This window comes from Ostreococcus lucimarinus, chromosome 6, assembly GCF_000092065.1.
Source record: "Ostreococcus lucimarinus CCE9901 chromosome 6, complete sequence".
Taxonomy (NCBI): Eukaryota; Viridiplantae; Chlorophyta; class Mamiellophyceae; order Mamiellales; family Bathycoccaceae; genus Ostreococcus; species Ostreococcus sp. 'lucimarinus'.
This window is the reverse complement of record NC_009360.1, coordinates 502,403-518,548: the sequence shown is the minus strand read 5'-3', so window position 1 is coordinate 518,548 and position 16,146 is coordinate 502,403. Positions and strand designations below refer to the sequence as shown.

The window sequence follows — 16,146 nt, the reverse complement described above, 5'->3', positions numbered from 1 at the left end:
AGCGCTCTTCGACGAGCGCCTTTTCCTTTTTCTCGCCGTCGAGCGCGTCCAGCACCTTCTCGAGCTCGCGTCGCAGCGTTTCCGTTTCCGTCGCGGCCGCATCCGCGCGCCGCGCCGAGTCCTCGCGCGTCCGCGCCAACGTCGCCTCGACGATTTCCTTGTCCTCGCGCGCGCGCCTCAACGCCTCGCGCGCCGACTCCAGCTCCGACAGCGCGCCATCCCGCGCTTCAGCGGCGTCCGCCCGCGCGTCTCTCTCGCCCTCGCGCCGCGCCCACGTCTCCGCCAATCGCGCCTCCGCGCGCGCCTCCGCGCGTCGTCTCGCCTCGCGCGCTCGCGCCGCGACGTCCTCGCCCGCGTCGCCCTCCACCGCCGCCCTCGCGCGCGTCCGCGTCGACGCGCGCGCGCGCGAGGGGCGCGCGCGTCGACGCGCGCGCGCGAGTCCCTCTCGAGCGCGCGCCGTCGCGAGGCGCGCGTCGCGCGCGTCCGCGCGCGTCGTCGCGCGCATTTTATCCACCCGCGCGTTCGACGTCCCGCGCGCGCGCGATCGGCGTTTCACGCCGCGAGCGGCGCGCTCCGAGCGCGCGTCGACGCTCGCGCGGTCGCCGCTCGCGTCGTCGCCGCGCCGCCGCGCGCGCGTGTGCGGCGAACGCGCGCGTCGCGCGCCGTCGAGTCGAGTCTCGGCGCGTCGCGTCGGTCGGCGCGCCACACGCGCGCGCGCGACGCGAACGACCGACGCGACGCGACGACGCGCGCGCGGTCGCGCCTCGACCGGTCGACGCCGCGCGCGCGCGCGCGCGAGCGCGCCGGGCGCGCGTCGACGCGACGCGCGCCGCCGAGGTCGATTGACGCGACGGACGACGGAAAGCGATGAGCGCGTCGAGGCGAAGGAAAGAGCGACGCGCCGCGAGGTGGGGCGCGTCGTCGACGTCGCGGGGGACGCCGGCGACGGCGGCGCGCGCGGGAGGCGGACGCGGCGGGCGAGGGGCGGGCGACGCGCGCGGGACGACGAGGAGCGCGGCGACGACGAGCGCGGCGACGACGACGGGACGCGGGAGGGAGAGGCACGACGACGAGGATCGACGCGTGCGATGGCGGGAGTTGGTGGTGGAGGCGATGAGTCGAGCGGCGCCGACGGCGTGCGACGCGCAGACGTTGGTGGGGACGCTTCGCGCGGGGGCGGCGAATTGGGACGAGGAGACAAAGGCGGCGACGGGGACGGCGGTAGATTTTGAGTCAGAGGTTCTGGAGACGCTGCGTGATTTACAGCGACGAGGGGTGGTGGAAACGAAGAGCGAAGAGCGCTTGCCGTCGAGTCAAAGGGAGCGGTTGGTGTTTAAAAGGAAATTTACGCTCGCCAAGGGCGTGGCGGACGCGATGCGCGAGATGAACGGGATCGAGACGTCCGCGAGTGCGGCGACGAGCGAAGAAAGCGCGAGCGATGCGCGTTGCGATGGTTCCGTGAGCGCCGAGGACAACACGATCGATGAAAGCGATGCCGAAGACGATCATTTCGACGATTCATTCGACGAATACACGGATGAGGAAGACGATCATAACTTTTCGTTCAACGTCGAGGAGACTGAGCTCAACAACATCGAGAGCGATCGAGTCGTCGGCGATGATTCTTTGCATTCGCAAGTGATTGATTTCGTGAAGCATAGCGAGATGTCTACGCACGAAGCGAGTCGTCGACAACAGTGTTTCGACGCCATTCAATCCGCCATCGCTCGACATTACGCTAATCACAAAGATTGCTCTCTGCACGTATTCGGGAGCGGCGCCACGGGGCTGGCGCTCGCAGGAGCCGATCTAGATTTAGTTTTACTCGGCGTCGGTCCGCAGTCGCGCAAGGGCGGCGGTGGTGGGTTTACACGAAGCGAACGCGACGAAATCGTCGGCCACTTGCGAAAAATGGCTCGATTCTTGCGCAAGGTGAACGCTGTGTCGCGAGCGGAGATCATCGCCTCGGCGAAGGTTCCGATCATTAAAATGAAAAGTGCTGTGCCGCCATATATCGCCGTGGATCTGTCCTTAGGAACTTCAAACGGCCTCGAAGCCGTGTACTGGATTCGCGAACAAGTCGAGACGTACACGGCGTTGAAACCATTGGTCTTTTACTTGAAGCGCCTTCTTAGCACGCATCACTTGAACGACGCCGCGACTGGAGGGTGTGGGGGCTACTTGCTCGTGTCGCTTGTGGTTTCGCACTTGAAACAAACGGGTTCAGTGGTAGCTGTAAATAAAGCCGGTTTGTTGGGCGAGCTCTTACTCGGTTTTCTCCGGCGATTCGGCTCTGTGTTTGATTACAGAACAAACGCCGTCGCCGCCGGTCGCGAATCGGGCGTGATGTCCGCCGCGGAACTCCCCGGTCCACCGTTTGGGACGCGGCCGTACATCATGGCAGAAGATCCGCAGGAGCGACTGCGTTGCTTTACCGCGGCGGCGTATCGATTCAAAGAGGTTCAGAACCTGTTTAGACTCGCCGCGGAGCACATCTCGGTGAGCGGCGAGCTCTCGTTACTCTCCGAGGTCGCCGCGCCACCGCCTAGAAACAGTTTCGGTGCGTTCCCAAAGAGCGGTCAACTCATCAAGGTTCGCCAGAACACTATGGTCCGCCGCGAATCCTCGCCCTCGGGGAGCGGGCGGAACAACCATCAGTATTTCCGCAAAGCGAACGCGAAAAACAGCTTCTCGCCGAACAAATCCGATTGGACCGACGATCCGCGCAACGGTAACAATAAACGTCCTCGTGGTGCTAGCGCGTGGGCCTCCGACGGCCACCGCGGCTACGGAGGCACCCCGGCGTCACCGAGCGCCAAGCGTCGCCGCGCCGCCGACGAGCAGCGCGCGTTTCGCGAGCGCGGCGCCGGCAACGCGAAGAACGGCAAAAAGACCGCGCGCGCCTCGAGTGCGAAGCCCAAGCAGCGCGCAAAGCTCGCGAGCAAGCAATCTCGCGTCACGAAGAAGAAGAAAAGGTAGCGCCTGAAATTAGCATAGCCGCGTTGTCACCGCGCGATCGCCGCGCGCTCTCAGAGGACGCTTTTTGCCTGTCAGAGGACTCCTCACTTATCCGCGCCCGCGCGCGAGGGACAGTGACGCACGGCCCGCCCGACCGCACGCGCGCGCGAGAGTGACGCTCGACCACCTCGCGCGCGCGCCATGTCGCTCGCCGGCGCGTCGCTCGCGCGCGGCGTCGCGCCGCGCCGCGCCGGTCGCCCGTCGACGTCGACGCATCGCGCAACGCGAAAATCAACAGTCATCACGCGCGTCGTCCCCGATCTCCCGGCCGCGGTCGACGCGCTGACGCACATCGATGTGGAGGTTTTGAATCGCGCGCTGGACGACAGCGGTCTGCACGTCCTGCGTGAGATGTCGCCGGCGAAGTTGTACGCGGCGACGAGAGAGGCGCTGGAGCCGATGCTTCGCTTGAGAGCGTTCGGGCAGCGCGAGGATGGAACAGGGGAGCTCGTGAGCTCGATCGAGTGGCAAGGTGCGACAGATGTCGCGGTTGAGGCGCTGAAGGCGGCGAGGGGGCGTTTTATCGAAAGCAAGGCGTTCGGCGCGGCGACCGCGGCGTTCCAGACGTTTGGCGTCGCCGAGCTCTTGCCGGAGGACGCCGTCGGCGCGGCGTTACAAGCGATCGCGGTGTCGATGGCTGGCGTATTAGCGATCACAAACAGTGGCGATGAAGCTGAGGAAAGCGCGGCGGCGATAGGTCTCGCGCGTGGGGGTGAATCCGATGCTTTGCCGACGACGTACGATGTCGCGAAGATTCGAGCGTACTGGAGTCGTAGACCAGCGGCCATCGCGAAGCGTTCGGGCAGCTTGCTCGCCGACGTCATGGGCTGGGTCTTGGCTTTACTACTCGATATTCAAACGGGTAAAGTGGAAAAAAACTCCGTCGAACGCGCTCGACAGTTGAAGGATATCATCGCTAAGCAAGGGCCGGCGTTCGTCAAGGTTGGACAAGCAGTGGCGATTCGCCCAGACTTGCTGCCTCCGGCGTACCTTGAGGCGCTGCAGACGCTGTTGGATGGCGTAAAACCATTCAGTAGCGTCGAGGCACGCGAGCTGATTCGACAAGAGCTTGGAAAACCGCTCGAGGATGTGTTTGAAGACGTGAGTGCGTTCGAGGAACCGGTCGCCGCAGCATCGATCGGTCAAGTGTACAAAGCACGGCTGAAAGCCACGAAAGTCATGGAAAAAGAACAGGGAGATTGGGGTATGGACGTCGCGGTCAAAGTGCAGCGACCGGCGATCTTAGAAGTCGTCACTTTGGACTTGCTGGTGATTCGCTCCGTGCTAGAGTCCTTGGCTTCCTTGCCGAAGGAAGGACCGCTTGGGCAAATTCAGCAAGGCGCGGAGGGTTTTCTGCCAGTGCTGGACGTCGCGGCGGAGAGATTTTTGGAAGAACTCGACTTTGGACTCGAAGCGTCAAACGCATCGCGCTTTGAGGCCGACATGAACAGCGTGCCTTTCGTTCGCGGCACCATCAAGGTGCCGCATGTGTTCCGTTCGTGCTCGACTCGCAAAGTCTTGACGCAAGAGTGGGTGGCGGGTCGCAAGCTCACCGAAATCGAGGCATCTAACACAAACAAGGAGACTCGAGAAAAGCTTGTCGAGACGTTACTCAACAGTTACATGGTGCAGTTCTTGGAAACAGGTTTCTTGCACGCCGATCCGCACCCCGGAAATTTTCTGCTCGAAGACAACGGACGCCTGTGCATATTGGATTACGGCATGATGACGACCATCAGCGAAGAACAGCGAATTGCCTTCGTGGAATACATCGCGCATTTGAGTGCGAAAGAATACGACAAAACACTAGGAGATTTGGTCAACCTCGGTTTCGTTCCGCCAGAATTGGCGAACGATCCGGTGAGTCGTTCAATCGTCGTTCCCGTCCTTGCGGAGACGTTGGAAACGCTTTACGGTACCGGCGGCGGAATCACCGCCAAGACCGACGCACTTAATGCGCAACAAAGCTCCCGCGTCGGCGAACTTTCAGAGAAGCTCGACGATTTGGCGAAGCAATACCCGCTGTCGCTGCCCCCGTACTTTGTCCTTATTTTGCGCGCGTTCGGAACGCTCGAAGGGTTGGGACTGAGTGTCGATTCCAACTACGCGATTGTCGACGAATGCTTTCCATACATCGCACGGCGCTTATTGTCGGATGACTCTCCGAGGATGCGCGCGGCACTCCGATCTTTTGTGTACGGTGGAAGCGATCGTCTGAAGGTGTCGCGCGTGAAGGACATTGCTGGAGGTTTTTCCAAGTTCACGAACTCGATGGGCGCCACGGAAAGTTTGACGATTGAAGACGCCAAGGTGCTTTCTGAGCTCGATCCCGCGACGCGCGATGCACTGTCCATCGTATTCTCTGGCGAGGGCAATTACTTGCAAGATCTCGTCGTGGAGGAAGCTGTGCGCGCCGCGGACAGTCTTAGCAGAAACGGCGCCGCGCAAGCGTGGCAGTTGCTTGGAAGCGCGTCGCCATTCGCGACGCTGGCAACGATTACTCCTTTGGCTTTGGTCCCTGGATTGAACGCGTCTATTTTCCTGTCCATCCTCGCGTCTCAGAACAAGGATGCCATCGCGCTCACGTTTGACGACAAGAAGAATTTAGCGCTGTTGCGGGCGCTCGTCGAGCTCGCGGCTGGCCCGTCGGGCGGCTCTGTTCAGTCCTTGGACAAAATCTTCGCGCAACTTCCCGGTGCGGCGAACGGTGTGTCGAGAATCGAAACCGACTCGATTCGCGTCATCCTTCCCACGGTTGCGCCAGGCGTTCAACGCATGTCGAACAAGTTTATAGAAAAATTCCAGCAGCGTCTCGCCGAGCGCACGCGAGACGATTTGAGCAAGTTCCCCATCCCGGGACGAACTCCGAGTCTCCAAAGAGGCCGTTAGATACACCGCGCACACATTTTTTATATCTCACGCATCACAGCTCGCAAAAACAATAAATCAATCACAATCTAAAAGCCCGAACAATCGATACCGAGCGCTCGCGTCGGCCCCGTCGCGCCGAACGCGCAGAGCCCGATTCGATTCTTCGCGTCGCTCTTATCGTTATTCGCCCAAACCGCCGCGCCGTACGCCTCGCGCTGCTCTTTCACGCTCATCGACCCATCGGTGAGCGCTCGCGAAAGCTTCACCCATTCATCAAACTTCGCCTCGTCGAACGTCTCGCTCCGCTCGCGTCCCGCGGCGTATCGCAGCGTCTTCGTCGTCATCAAGAACGACTTCCCTCGCGTCGCGTTATCGTACCGCCGCTTGTTCCGCTCGTACCATCCGTCGATCCGCGCGCGATCGCCCTCCCTCGCCTTCCCTCGCACCACCCGCGTCGCCGCGTCGAGCGCGTCGAGCGTGTCGGCGTCGTAATCCATCGCATCGCGCGATGCGCGCGCGCCGTCGCATCGCCCGAGCGTCGCGACGAGCGCGACCGCGCCCGCGAGCTCGCGCCTCGACGTCGTCGCGCGCGTCGCCCGCGCGTCGCGCGCGACGGGCGCGACGGGCGCGATTCGCGCGCGCGCGAGCGCCATGGTGTCGCGATCGCCCGACGCCGACGCGCGAGAGCGCGACGCGACGCGACGACGGCGGTCATGTCCGCGGCGCGCGCGATCGCGGATCGCGCGAGGCGCGCGTCGACGGCGCGCGCGATCGTCGAGGCGACGCGCGCGGCGACGGCGACGCGCGCGATCGGATCGCGCGGTGTCCCGGACGACTACGGACAACCGGCGACGGGCGGCACCGGGTTCCTGGGCACGCCGAAGAACCACCGCGCGCTGCTGGAGAAGCGACCGATGTCGCCGGACGTGTTCGCGGCGGACGGGAGCTGGCGCGCGCACTATAAGTTTCCGGCGGTGGCGCTGAGCTCGATCACGAATCGCGTCACGGGCGTCGCGCTCACGGGAGCGATGAGCGCGGGGGGGATCATAGCGCTCGTCGGAGGCGCGGAGGCGGTGCCGATGACGATGGAAATGTTTAAAGCGAACGCGCCGCTGGCGGTGGTGCCGGTGAAGTTTGCGCTGAGTTTTCCGTTCGTGTTTCACACGCTCGGCGGGTTTCGACACTTGGTGTGGGACTCGACGACGAAGGGGATCGATAACGAAAGCGCGAACGCGAGCTCGTTGGCGATATTCGGGGTGAGCGCGGCGGCGAGCGCGGCGTTGGCGGCGTACACGTGGTAGGGACGCGCGCGCGTCTCGTTTTATTTTAGTCGGCGGGCGCCGTGTAACATTTTACAACAGTCTCAATCTTCATTTAAATAATTCCACCGCGTTTCGCCGGTTGAAGCGCGGCGGTACACTAATTCGCTCGTCGCGCGCATCGCGACTCGCGCCTAATCGAACAGCTCGGGCAGTTGCCGGCGCAGTTGTTCGAACTCGATCTCGTCGACGACGGCGTCGCAACACGCTTCGACGTCGTCGTCGAGCACGCTCTCGCCTCGCGTGCGCACGAACACCGTCGTCATGCCGAACGACTTCGCCGCCTTTACATTCTTCATCGAATCCTCAAACATCACGCACCGCCGCGGGTCCACGTCGCGTCCCAGATCTGCGAACACCTTCTCGAACGCCTCGCGCTGCGGCTTGCACGCCGGCGCCGTGAAAATCCCCCCGTACACCTTCTCGAACGCATCGCTCGACGACGCGTCCAGTCCCAGCGCCGTCAGCGCTTTCATCCCTTCCGTCTCGCTCGTGTTCGTCATCACCACCTTCCGATACGGCATCGCTCGCAAGCATTCCGCGAGCGCCGCGTCCGGCTTCAGAAACGTCTCCGCGCCCGCGCGGCAGTACGCCGTGAACGCCTCCTGCGACTCGACGTCCAGCCCGAGATCGCGCAGGCCCTTGTAGCACTGACTCGCCTTCGCGAACGCCGTTTTCCGCGTCGCCGCCGCCTCCGCCGCCGTCATGCCGAACCGTTCGCGCAGGTACGCGCGCTGTCGCGCGCGCACGTGCGCGAGGTACCCGTTCGCGCCGTCGTACAGCACGCCGTCCAGGTCGAACACGAGGGCGTCGAAGTTCGACCCGCGCGCGGTCGACGCGCGCCTCGTCGCGCGCGCGCGCGGTCGCGCGTCGACGGCGCGCGCCGCGCGAGGCGTCGCGCGCGCCATCGAGTGCCGACTCGCGACTACGAGACGCGCGATGTCGCGCGCGACGGCGCGCGCGGCGCCGCGCGACGCGCGTTTCGCGACGCGCGCATCGCGACGCGCGCGCGGCGCGAGACGCGCGGCGGAGGACGACGCGCGCGCGACGCCGACGCGGCCGGCGCTGAACCTGCTCGGGCGAACGGTGAAGGTGAAACACATCCTGGAGGGACGCGCGGACGACGCGCTCGGGCGATTGGCCGCGGACGTCGTCGCGGACGCGCGGGGCGTGGACGCGGACGCGCTGGCGCGCGACGTCGATCGGTTGTTCGCGCTGTGCCCGGGGCTCGGCGAAAGAGTGGCGAGAGGCGAGGTGAAGCGAGCGCTCGCGGCGGAGCTCGCGGTGGATCTGAGGGAGACGATGGCGGCCATGTTGGCGATTAAAAATACTTTCGCGAGCGCGGACGTGGACGCGGGAGACGTGTGCGCGCGCGAGCCGAGATTGCTGCGTCTTCGAGAGGAAGCGCTCGAGGGGGTGCGGGAACGCGCGGCGTCGACGAGGGAGCGATTAGGAGACGCGTGCGACGCCGATGGGTTGTTCGCGACGATTCCGTCGTGTTTGCTCGCGTCGCAGGAAGAGTTGGACGGGATCTTGGAGCGTGTGACGGGTTTACGAGCGCTCATGCCGGACGCGGACATCGTCAAACTGCTCCGAGGGCGGCCGGCGCTGTGTCTCGAGGATCGAGCGTACTCCAGGGCGGCCATCGCCGTCTCCGCGCTGCGAAAGGCGATGCCGAAAGACTGTAGAATAGATCTGATGCTCAGTGACTTTCCGTCGTTGCTGTTTATGGACATCGAGATGCTTCTCGAGGACTTGCGGCAAACGTTTGGAGGGGATCCGTGCTGGACGCTTCGCAGAAACCCAGGAATCGCAACGCAGGTACGTCTCGTGACGCGCGCGCGATCGTATGCGGACGTGCGCGTTTTACGACACGACTGACGTCGCGATCGCCCGTAGTTCGAGAAGAACAACGGCACTTTCAATCCGCTCCGATGACGACTAACCGAATCTCGCGTCCCAGTTTGAGAAGAACACGGGTTCCTACGATCCGCTCGGCCCAGCCGCGAACGAAACTCAAGCGGACGAAGATAACTTTGGGTTCACGCGCACTGCGCACTTGTAAACCACCATTAGCTCGTAGATTGTCGATGGCCGCCGACCGCGCCGCTCTGGGCGCGTTCGCCGCACTCCGACACCCACAGCGCGCGCGTTCGACCGCGCACGCGTCATGTCGCGCGCCGTCGACCCGCTCGCGATCGCGCGCATCGCGCGTTCGCTCCCGTTCCTCGCTTCGCGCGCGTCTCGCGCCGCGCCGCCCGCGAACGCGGCGTTCCCGCGACCGCTCGACACGCTCGCGGCGACGACGACGCCGTCCGCGTCGTACGTCGCGCGCGCGCGCAAACCGGCGCACGGCGCGGTGTCGCGATACGTCATCACGTCGTTCGGTCGAGATCGCAAGGGCATCGTGAACGAAGTCACGGCCGCGGTGTTGGCGGCGCGAGGAAACGTCGAGGAGAGTCGCATGGCGCGACTGCGCGGCGACTTCACGATCACCATGCTCGTCTCGTTCGTGCGAGATCAGAGCGACGTCGACGCCTTCAAGAGCGATTTGGCGCGCATCGAGGGGTTGACGACGTCGGTGCGCGCGTCGAGCGAGGATGACGCGGCGAAAACGGTTTCGACGCATCGTCGAGTATTGCTCCGCGGGAACGATTTCCCGGGAATCACTCACGCGTTCACGCGCGTTTTGTTCGATCGGGACGTGAACATTGAGAGTATGACCACGGATACCGCGCCTGCGCCGTTCGGAACCGAGCGTTTGTTTCTCGTGGACGCTCTGGTGCGATTGAGCGCGGGCGCGGCGTCGATCGACGCGCTCGGCGCCTCGCTGCGCGCGCTCGAGCGCGACATGGGTCTCGACGTCGAGATTCTAGAGCACGAGCCCGCGAAACAACTCCGTTAGACATGGTTGTAACGCGCGCGTCGGCGTCGCGCGCGCGCGTCCGTCGCATCGCTTTCGCCGCGTCGTCGCCGACTCGGTCTCGGGCGTCCTCGTCGCCGCGCCGCGCCTCAGACCGCGCCTCAGACCGCGCCTCGCGCGTCGGCCGCGGTCGTCGCGCGCGTCGACCGTCATGGTGGGCGCGACGCACGTTCCGCGCGACGCCGCGGCGGGCGATCGCGCGGGATTTCCCGCGCTCGCGATCGCGCACTCGAGAAAGGTGCAGAAGGGTGAAGATTTCGACCTCGTCGAAGTGTGCGCGCTGTGGACGCCGGGTCGACGCGGGAAGGGCGCGAACGACGCGAGCGTGGAGTTTGCGATGTTCGGTCTGTTCGATGGACACGGTGGGAAGGCGTGCGCGGAGCACTGCGCGGATTCGTTTTTATCGGCGCTGACGGAGGCGCTGGACGCGCCGGGAGCGTTGGAGGAGCACGAAGACGCCGACGACGCGTTCGAGCAAAGATTGCCGGAAGCGTTGAAAAGAGCGTTTGCCACGGTGGATGAGGCGTTCTTGGCGCGAGACGTGCACAGTGGAGCGACGGCGACGATTTGCGTCATTCGCGGGCGGTGCGTGACGACGGCGGCGGTCGGGGACTCGTTGGCGACGCTCGATCTCGGGCCTGGTATACCGGTGATGCGGTTGAGCGCGGAACATCGATTGGATACGTCGCAGAGCGAGCGGAAGCGGATCGAGGAGGCTGGCGGCGAAGTTAGACCGACGGAGTACGAGGACGGGCCGAATGGCGAACGCGTCGGCGTCGGGCCGTTGCGCGTGTGGCCGGGTGGGCTCGCGGTGTCGCGTTCGATCGGGGATAGAGACGGAAAACGAGGGGGTGTGATTAGTGAGCCAGAGGTGAGCATGGTTGTCGTGCCCGAGCGTTTCCACGGAGCGAGGGTGGTGTTGGCGAGCGATGGGTTGTGGGACGCAGCGACGCCCAAGCAAGCGTCGGCGTGTGTGGCTAAGATGCACGTTCAGAACGCGGCTACGGCGCTGAACAAGCTCGCCCAGAGTCAAAAGGATAATAGAGACGACATAACTGTTCTGGTGATCGACATGGTGCGAGATGAGAACTCAAAGTCTGGTCCGTTTGCGGTCAAACCCACGCGCGGAGACGAAAAGGCGAGACTGTATTACCCATTCTCCAAGAAAGCGCACGATCCGTTACCTTCGCCATCGCAGCGCCGGGCGGCGAGACAGAAAGCGCGCGATGACGCTATAGCAATGCAGGCGGCGCTCGAGTGCGCTCGAAAGGCGGAAGAAGCGGAGGCTGAGAGGAGCCGAGTAGCGGCTGCAGCGAGTCGAGAATCGTGCGGCGCCGACAACGAAGGGGGATGGGAGCAGATCGGTATGAAGAAGAAAGATCCAGAACCACCAGCGAAGAACCGAGTGAAGGATAAGAAAGTCAAGCAGAAAATAGTCAAGGAACCGAAACCAACATCACAGACCAAGGAAATCGAATCTGGCGAGGTGCCGCTGACGTCAGCGACGAAACAGCAAAAGGACAAGAAGCGAGAAGGGAGAAAGCAACAGTCAGAGATCGAGATCCCGGACGTGTCCATGTTGGCAATCGAGTCAACAGGTGATGGTAAGGTGACCGGTGCTCAAAAGAAAACGAAAAAGGCGAAGAGTAAGGATCGCGCGCGACCGCTCGTGGGTTCGCAGCAAGTGCCGATTTCGATTCCTCAAGCTTCGCTTTACGGCGTTCCTCCACCTCTCCGGGCGCACCAGCCGCCGATGATGACTGCGCAACCGATTCCAGTGTTGTATCCACCGATGCATTCGGTGCCAATACCACCACCCGGTATGCCTCCCATGATTCAGCCTCCGCATGGTTACCCCCCTCGGGTGCCATCTCCGCAATTTTTCGGTTCTCACCCTGTCCCAGGCGGTCACGCGGCGCTCTCTCCTGGGTTCGCTCAGCCGATGCCGAACTTCGCGCCGCACAAGGGCAAGTCTCAGCAGTTGATAAACCTCATGCGATCGGGATCACCGCCAATGCCACCAGGACCACCACCGGCTGTCCCGCCCAAACTCCATGGGCGTTCGGAATTAGAAATGCGCCGATCGGAATTACCAGACACGCACGTGATCAATGCCCCCGCTACGCCGGCGAAAGCGCAAGAAGCGCTGAACGAGCAGACCGAGAAACGAAAGAACCACACCAAGGTTAAGCGGCGCGGGAAGAAAGAGCGCGCCCTGGATCGCAAACGACTCGAGCAAGCTGCGTTGAATAATATGGGGAAATCGCCATGATCAACGAGGGCGGCATTTGAATTTTGTATGACGACGATACCAAATAGACGATTAAACGAATACTCTAGACTATCAATATGAGCTAATACACATATACGCTACTCTATTCGCGCGACTAGACTCACCGGGGAGCCGTCTGCGCGCACGATGGGACCCGCAGAAAACTGCGGCATCCACGCACGACGAATCGACTCGCTAAGATTCGGGCCGCTGCAGTGAAAGACGACGTCGCTGAAGAACACCACCGAGCCGGCACGGATAGTCAACAATCGACCACAATCCTCGCACGCGTCTCCGGACATAGGCGATGGCAAATCACTCATCGGAGGGTACGCACTCGCTCGTTCTCTATGCGTCGCCTCGCTCGCCGCTGGCGGATACGGCAACATGCGCAGCGTCCCGTTCTCCTCGCTCACGTCATCCAACGCGACCCAACAACTCAAATACGGCACGTTTGAACCATCTTCCCCGTCATCACACCACTGGCTGTCGCGATGCCACTCAAAGCACGACGCACGAAGCGCCGAATCTGCTCTCGCCGGCGGCTTGGCGACGTACTGGTCGTTGAAGAGTCGCGTATCGTCGTGACCCAGGAGCGCGATCGCGATCGATCCTATCGCTCCTTTTCGAGTCAGCGTCTCGGAAACGATGGCATCGCACACGCTCGACCGCCCTCGAGCGCGATGGTTCACGTTTGCGTCGTACGCGTCCGCCTCTCGCGGCGCGTTCACCTGCGCCACGCAACCGAGCGCCTCCAATCGACCGAAACGCGCATCTTCATCGCCCTCGTTCCCGACTCTCGCCCTGCGCCCGCGATGAACGCGTCAGTTTGATGTCGCTGTACGCGTTTTCGGCGTCGTAGACCCAGCGCGTCGGCGCACCTGAGCACGGTTTCGAATTCGTTCAAACACGCCCGTACGACGTAATCATCGAGGTAATCCTCCACGACGACGTAGCCGTTGGTCTTAAAACGCTCGCATAACTCGCGCAAGACTTCGTCGGTTACCATCGACCGATGTGTGGTCGACGGGAGCTCGGGACGCGCGCGAGACTGGGGTGGTGGTGTCATGACGTCGCGTCCCGCTCGCTCCGCGCGCGCAGTCGGCGCGAGGCGAAAATCGCGTCGTCGAGTCACGCGTGTTCTGCTTATTATATGCGCCGAGCAGCGTCTACGGAGCGCGTCAGCGGTGCTAACGACGAGAATGGCGCTACGGCCAGGGTGTTCATGGGTGGTGCTAATGGTTAAGCCGGTGTCTCGTCGAAGTCGTAAACGCGCGCGCGCGCCCGGCGACGCGCCGGGTATCGCCGCGCCCCGCGGGCGTCGCCACGATGCGTCAATTCAAATTTCCTCTCGCGGAGATGCGCACAACTATTTTCATGATTCGATCAGATCACTCAATCCGTTTTCTCCGCGATCGTGGGTTCCGTGGTATCGGTCTTCGCCTTCTGCTTCGTCAACCGGTTCCGATGCCGTCGCCTCGGCGCCCCTTTCACCGCGACGCCATCCGGCCCAGTCACGTTCACCGCCTTGGGCGCGAAGTCGGTGTCGTCGACATCGTATTCAACCTCCTCACCCTGCGCGCGCGCGTAAACGCATCCACCGTCAGTCGGGATCACCGTTCATATTTCCATTTCGAAATTGCGAAACGCCAGGGGCCCCTGCGCGCCGGTTGCGCCGGTTGGTGTTTTCGCTCCAGCCTCACCTCCCACACCGACCGGAATCCCGCGCACGAGATCCCCGTTTGATGCACGAATATCTCTTCGCTTCCATCGTGCGGTATGATGAACCCGAATCCCTTGGTCGCGTTGAACCACTTCACCTGCGCAGTCGCGGCGCGCAGCGGCGCGTCAGTCCCGCCTCCGAGACGTTCGCCCGCGATCGCGTCAGCTTTCGCTTTCTCGGAATCGACGACCCCTCCCCTCCGCCCCTCCCATCGCCGCGCGACGCGACGACGCGCCATCGCGCGCGCGATCAAATCGTCCGCCCTCGCCGTCGCGCGTCCGTCGCGCGTCCGCTCATCGTCGTCCGTCGTCGTCCGTCCTCGCGCGCGTCCGCCATCGCGCGCTTCAACGTCAATCGCGCCATCGCGCGCATCTCGCGTCGTCGTCTCGCGCGTCCCGCGTCCTCCGCGTCGACGACGACGCGCGTCATTTTTATCCGCATCGCACGCGCACCTTCCCGCGCGCGCGCGTCGCCATCGCGCGCGACGGCGCGTCGACGCGCGGCGCAATCGCGACGAGCGGGCGCGCGCGTCCTGTGCCGCGCGCGTTTCCGTGTGCGCGTCGTCGCTTCTTTGGTATTCGTGGGCGTAGAGTACGTGAGCTTTGTCGTATTGTGAGATGGTATTGTGTGAGATCGGTCGGTCGGTCGGATGGATGGATGGATGGATGGCGAGCGCGACCGACCGACGAACGCGCGCGCGACGCGCGCGCCGACGTCGCACGCCGACGCGGCGTCCGACGACGTCGTCGTCGTCTCGTCGTCGTCGCGCGATGGCGCGCGTTCGAGCGGCGCGCGTCGACGTCGCGACCGACGCGACCGACGCGACCGACGCGACGGACGCGACGACGCGCGCGCGCGCGCTCGCGTCGCGACCGCCGACGGGACAACGCGCCGACGACGACGACGCGCGTCGGCGCGCGCGCGCCGTCGTCGACGGCGCGGACGCGCGCGATCGGCGCGCGCGCGCGCGCGGAGCGCCGACGCGGGACGCGCGCGACGGCGCGAGACGCGAGACGAGACGCGGCGACGACGCGGCGACGGCGACGGCGCCGATCGCGACGGCGACGGGATCGGCGATGACGTGGATGCGCGCGCGGGCGGATCCGGTGCGATGGGTGATGTTTCCGGGAAGGGCGCTCGAGGGGGGCGCGGCGTCGTACGATTGGCGAGGCGCGCCGTTCGCGGGCGACGTCGCGGATCCGATCGACGCGAGCGTGACGTACAGACGGACGCTGGTGGCGCTGGAGATTCGCGAACGAAGGGCGCACACGTCGTGCGGAGGGTCGAGCGCGGTCGGGGACGGACGGACGAGCGATGGGATGACGACGTGCGCGCTGCGAATCATGCGAACCAAGGGGGCGACGAACGGAGACGACAGGTGCGCGGGAGAGTACTTCGTGGTGTACGCGCACGGGAACGCGTGCGATGTGGGAGATTGCGCGATGGAGGCGACGAAGATCGCGGTCGGGCTGAAGGCACACGTCATCGTGCCGGAGTTTCCAGGGTACGGCGTCACCGAAGGCGTCGCGCACGAGGAGAGCGTCAACGCCGTCGTCAAGGCTACGGTGAAGTATTGCGTAAAGTATCTCAACGTTTCGCAGTCGAGAATGATCATAATGGGTCGATCCATCGGCACAGGACCGGCGTGTTGGATCACGCGAATGATGTGCGCACAGGGGGGACCGCCCGCGGGTTTGGTGCTCCAGAGCCCGTACACGTCCATTCGCGACGTCGCGAGCGGGTACATCGGCGCGACGGCGAGTTACTTGCTCGCCGATAGGTGGAATAACCGGGAGAACCTCGCGGAAGTGGAATGTCCAGTGCTGGTGATGCACGGAGACAAAGACACCGTGATTCCGTTTTCGCATTCTCAAAACTTACTCGAGGCCATGCGCGTGGCGAACGAGGCCAGAGCCGAGGGCGAACCGACGCGACCGGCGTCCATGAATTTGTTCGTGCAAGAAGGGTGTGAGCACAACACGTACGATGCCGAGCAACACGTCGTGCTGCCCGTGATGAA

At 63.9% G+C, this 16,146-nt stretch overlaps 11 protein-coding genes across 11 annotated transcripts; 7 read left to right on the top strand and 4 right to left on the bottom strand.

Moving 5' to 3' along the window:
• Window positions 1-1,374: 1,374 nt before the first annotated feature.
• OSTLU_15837 (predicted protein) lies at window positions 1,375-2,979 on the top strand (the record flags this gene model as incomplete). The annotated part of the gene is made up of 1 exon (XM_001418473.1): window positions 1,375-2,979. One exon carries the CDS (start codon window positions 1,375-1,377, stop codon window positions 2,977-2,979), a length of 1,605 nt encoding a protein of 534 aa, XP_001418510.1.
• A 777-nt stretch (window positions 2,980-3,756) lies between these two features.
• Window positions 3,757-5,217, top strand: OSTLU_1231 (predicted protein; the record flags this gene model as incomplete). The annotated part of the gene is made up of 2 exons (XM_001418472.1): window positions 3,757-4,896; window positions 4,960-5,217. Coding segments are annotated over 2 exons (1,398 nt in total), but the record flags the coding sequence as incomplete, so codon positions are not given.
• A 758-nt stretch (window positions 5,218-5,975) lies between these two features.
• On the bottom strand, window positions 5,976-6,542 carry OSTLU_92915 (predicted protein; the record flags this gene model as incomplete). Its single annotated transcript, XM_001418226.1, has 1 exon — window positions 5,976-6,542. One exon carries the CDS (start codon window positions 6,540-6,542, stop codon window positions 5,976-5,978), a length of 567 nt encoding a protein of 188 aa, XP_001418263.1.
• Window positions 6,543-6,848: 306 nt separating this feature from the next.
• On the top strand, window positions 6,849-7,163 carry OSTLU_10487 (predicted protein; the record flags this gene model as incomplete). The annotated part of the gene is made up of 1 exon (XM_001418471.1): window positions 6,849-7,163. A coding segment is annotated over one exon (315 nt), but the record flags the coding sequence as incomplete, so codon positions are not given.
• A 179-nt stretch (window positions 7,164-7,342) lies between these two features.
• Window positions 7,343-7,915, bottom strand: OSTLU_15835 (predicted protein; the record flags this gene model as incomplete). Its single annotated transcript, XM_001418225.1, has 1 exon — window positions 7,343-7,915. One exon carries the CDS (start codon window positions 7,913-7,915, stop codon window positions 7,343-7,345), a length of 573 nt encoding a protein of 190 aa, XP_001418262.1.
• Window positions 7,916-8,147: 232 nt separating this feature from the next.
• OSTLU_32241 (predicted protein) lies at window positions 8,148-9,146 on the top strand (the record flags this gene model as incomplete). Its single annotated transcript, XM_001418470.1, has 2 exons — window positions 8,148-9,029; window positions 9,108-9,146. The coding sequence occupies 2 exons, from the start codon at window positions 8,148-8,150 to the stop codon at window positions 9,144-9,146; spliced, it is 921 nt and encodes a 306-aa protein (XP_001418507.1).
• A 421-nt stretch (window positions 9,147-9,567) lies between these two features.
• OSTLU_92913 (predicted protein) lies at window positions 9,568-10,113 on the top strand (the record flags this gene model as incomplete). Its single annotated transcript, XM_001418469.1, has 1 exon — window positions 9,568-10,113. A coding segment is annotated over one exon (546 nt), but the record flags the coding sequence as incomplete, so codon positions are not given.
• Window positions 10,114-10,282: 169 nt separating this feature from the next.
• On the top strand, window positions 10,283-11,236 carry OSTLU_40915 (predicted protein; the record flags this gene model as incomplete). Its single annotated transcript, XM_001418468.1, has 1 exon — window positions 10,283-11,236. A coding segment is annotated over one exon (954 nt), but the record flags the coding sequence as incomplete, so codon positions are not given.
• A 1,265-nt stretch (window positions 11,237-12,501) lies between these two features.
• On the bottom strand, window positions 12,502-13,412 carry OSTLU_32238 (predicted protein; the record flags this gene model as incomplete). Its single annotated transcript, XM_001418224.1, has 2 exons — window positions 12,502-13,207; window positions 13,285-13,412. 2 exons carry the CDS (start codon window positions 13,410-13,412, stop codon window positions 12,502-12,504), a joined length of 834 nt encoding a protein of 277 aa, XP_001418261.1.
• A 386-nt stretch (window positions 13,413-13,798) lies between these two features.
• OSTLU_32237 (predicted protein) lies at window positions 13,799-14,602 on the bottom strand (the record flags this gene model as incomplete). Its single annotated transcript, XM_001418223.1, has 3 exons — window positions 13,799-13,978; window positions 14,107-14,223; window positions 14,579-14,602. The coding sequence occupies 3 exons, from the start codon at window positions 14,600-14,602 to the stop codon at window positions 13,799-13,801; spliced, it is 321 nt and encodes a 106-aa protein (XP_001418260.1).
• A 918-nt stretch (window positions 14,603-15,520) lies between these two features.
• On the top strand, window positions 15,521-16,006 carry OSTLU_7576 (predicted protein; the record flags this gene model as incomplete). Its single annotated transcript, XM_001418467.1, has 1 exon — window positions 15,521-16,006. A coding segment is annotated over one exon (486 nt), but the record flags the coding sequence as incomplete, so codon positions are not given.
• Window positions 16,007-16,146: the final 140 nt, after the last annotated feature.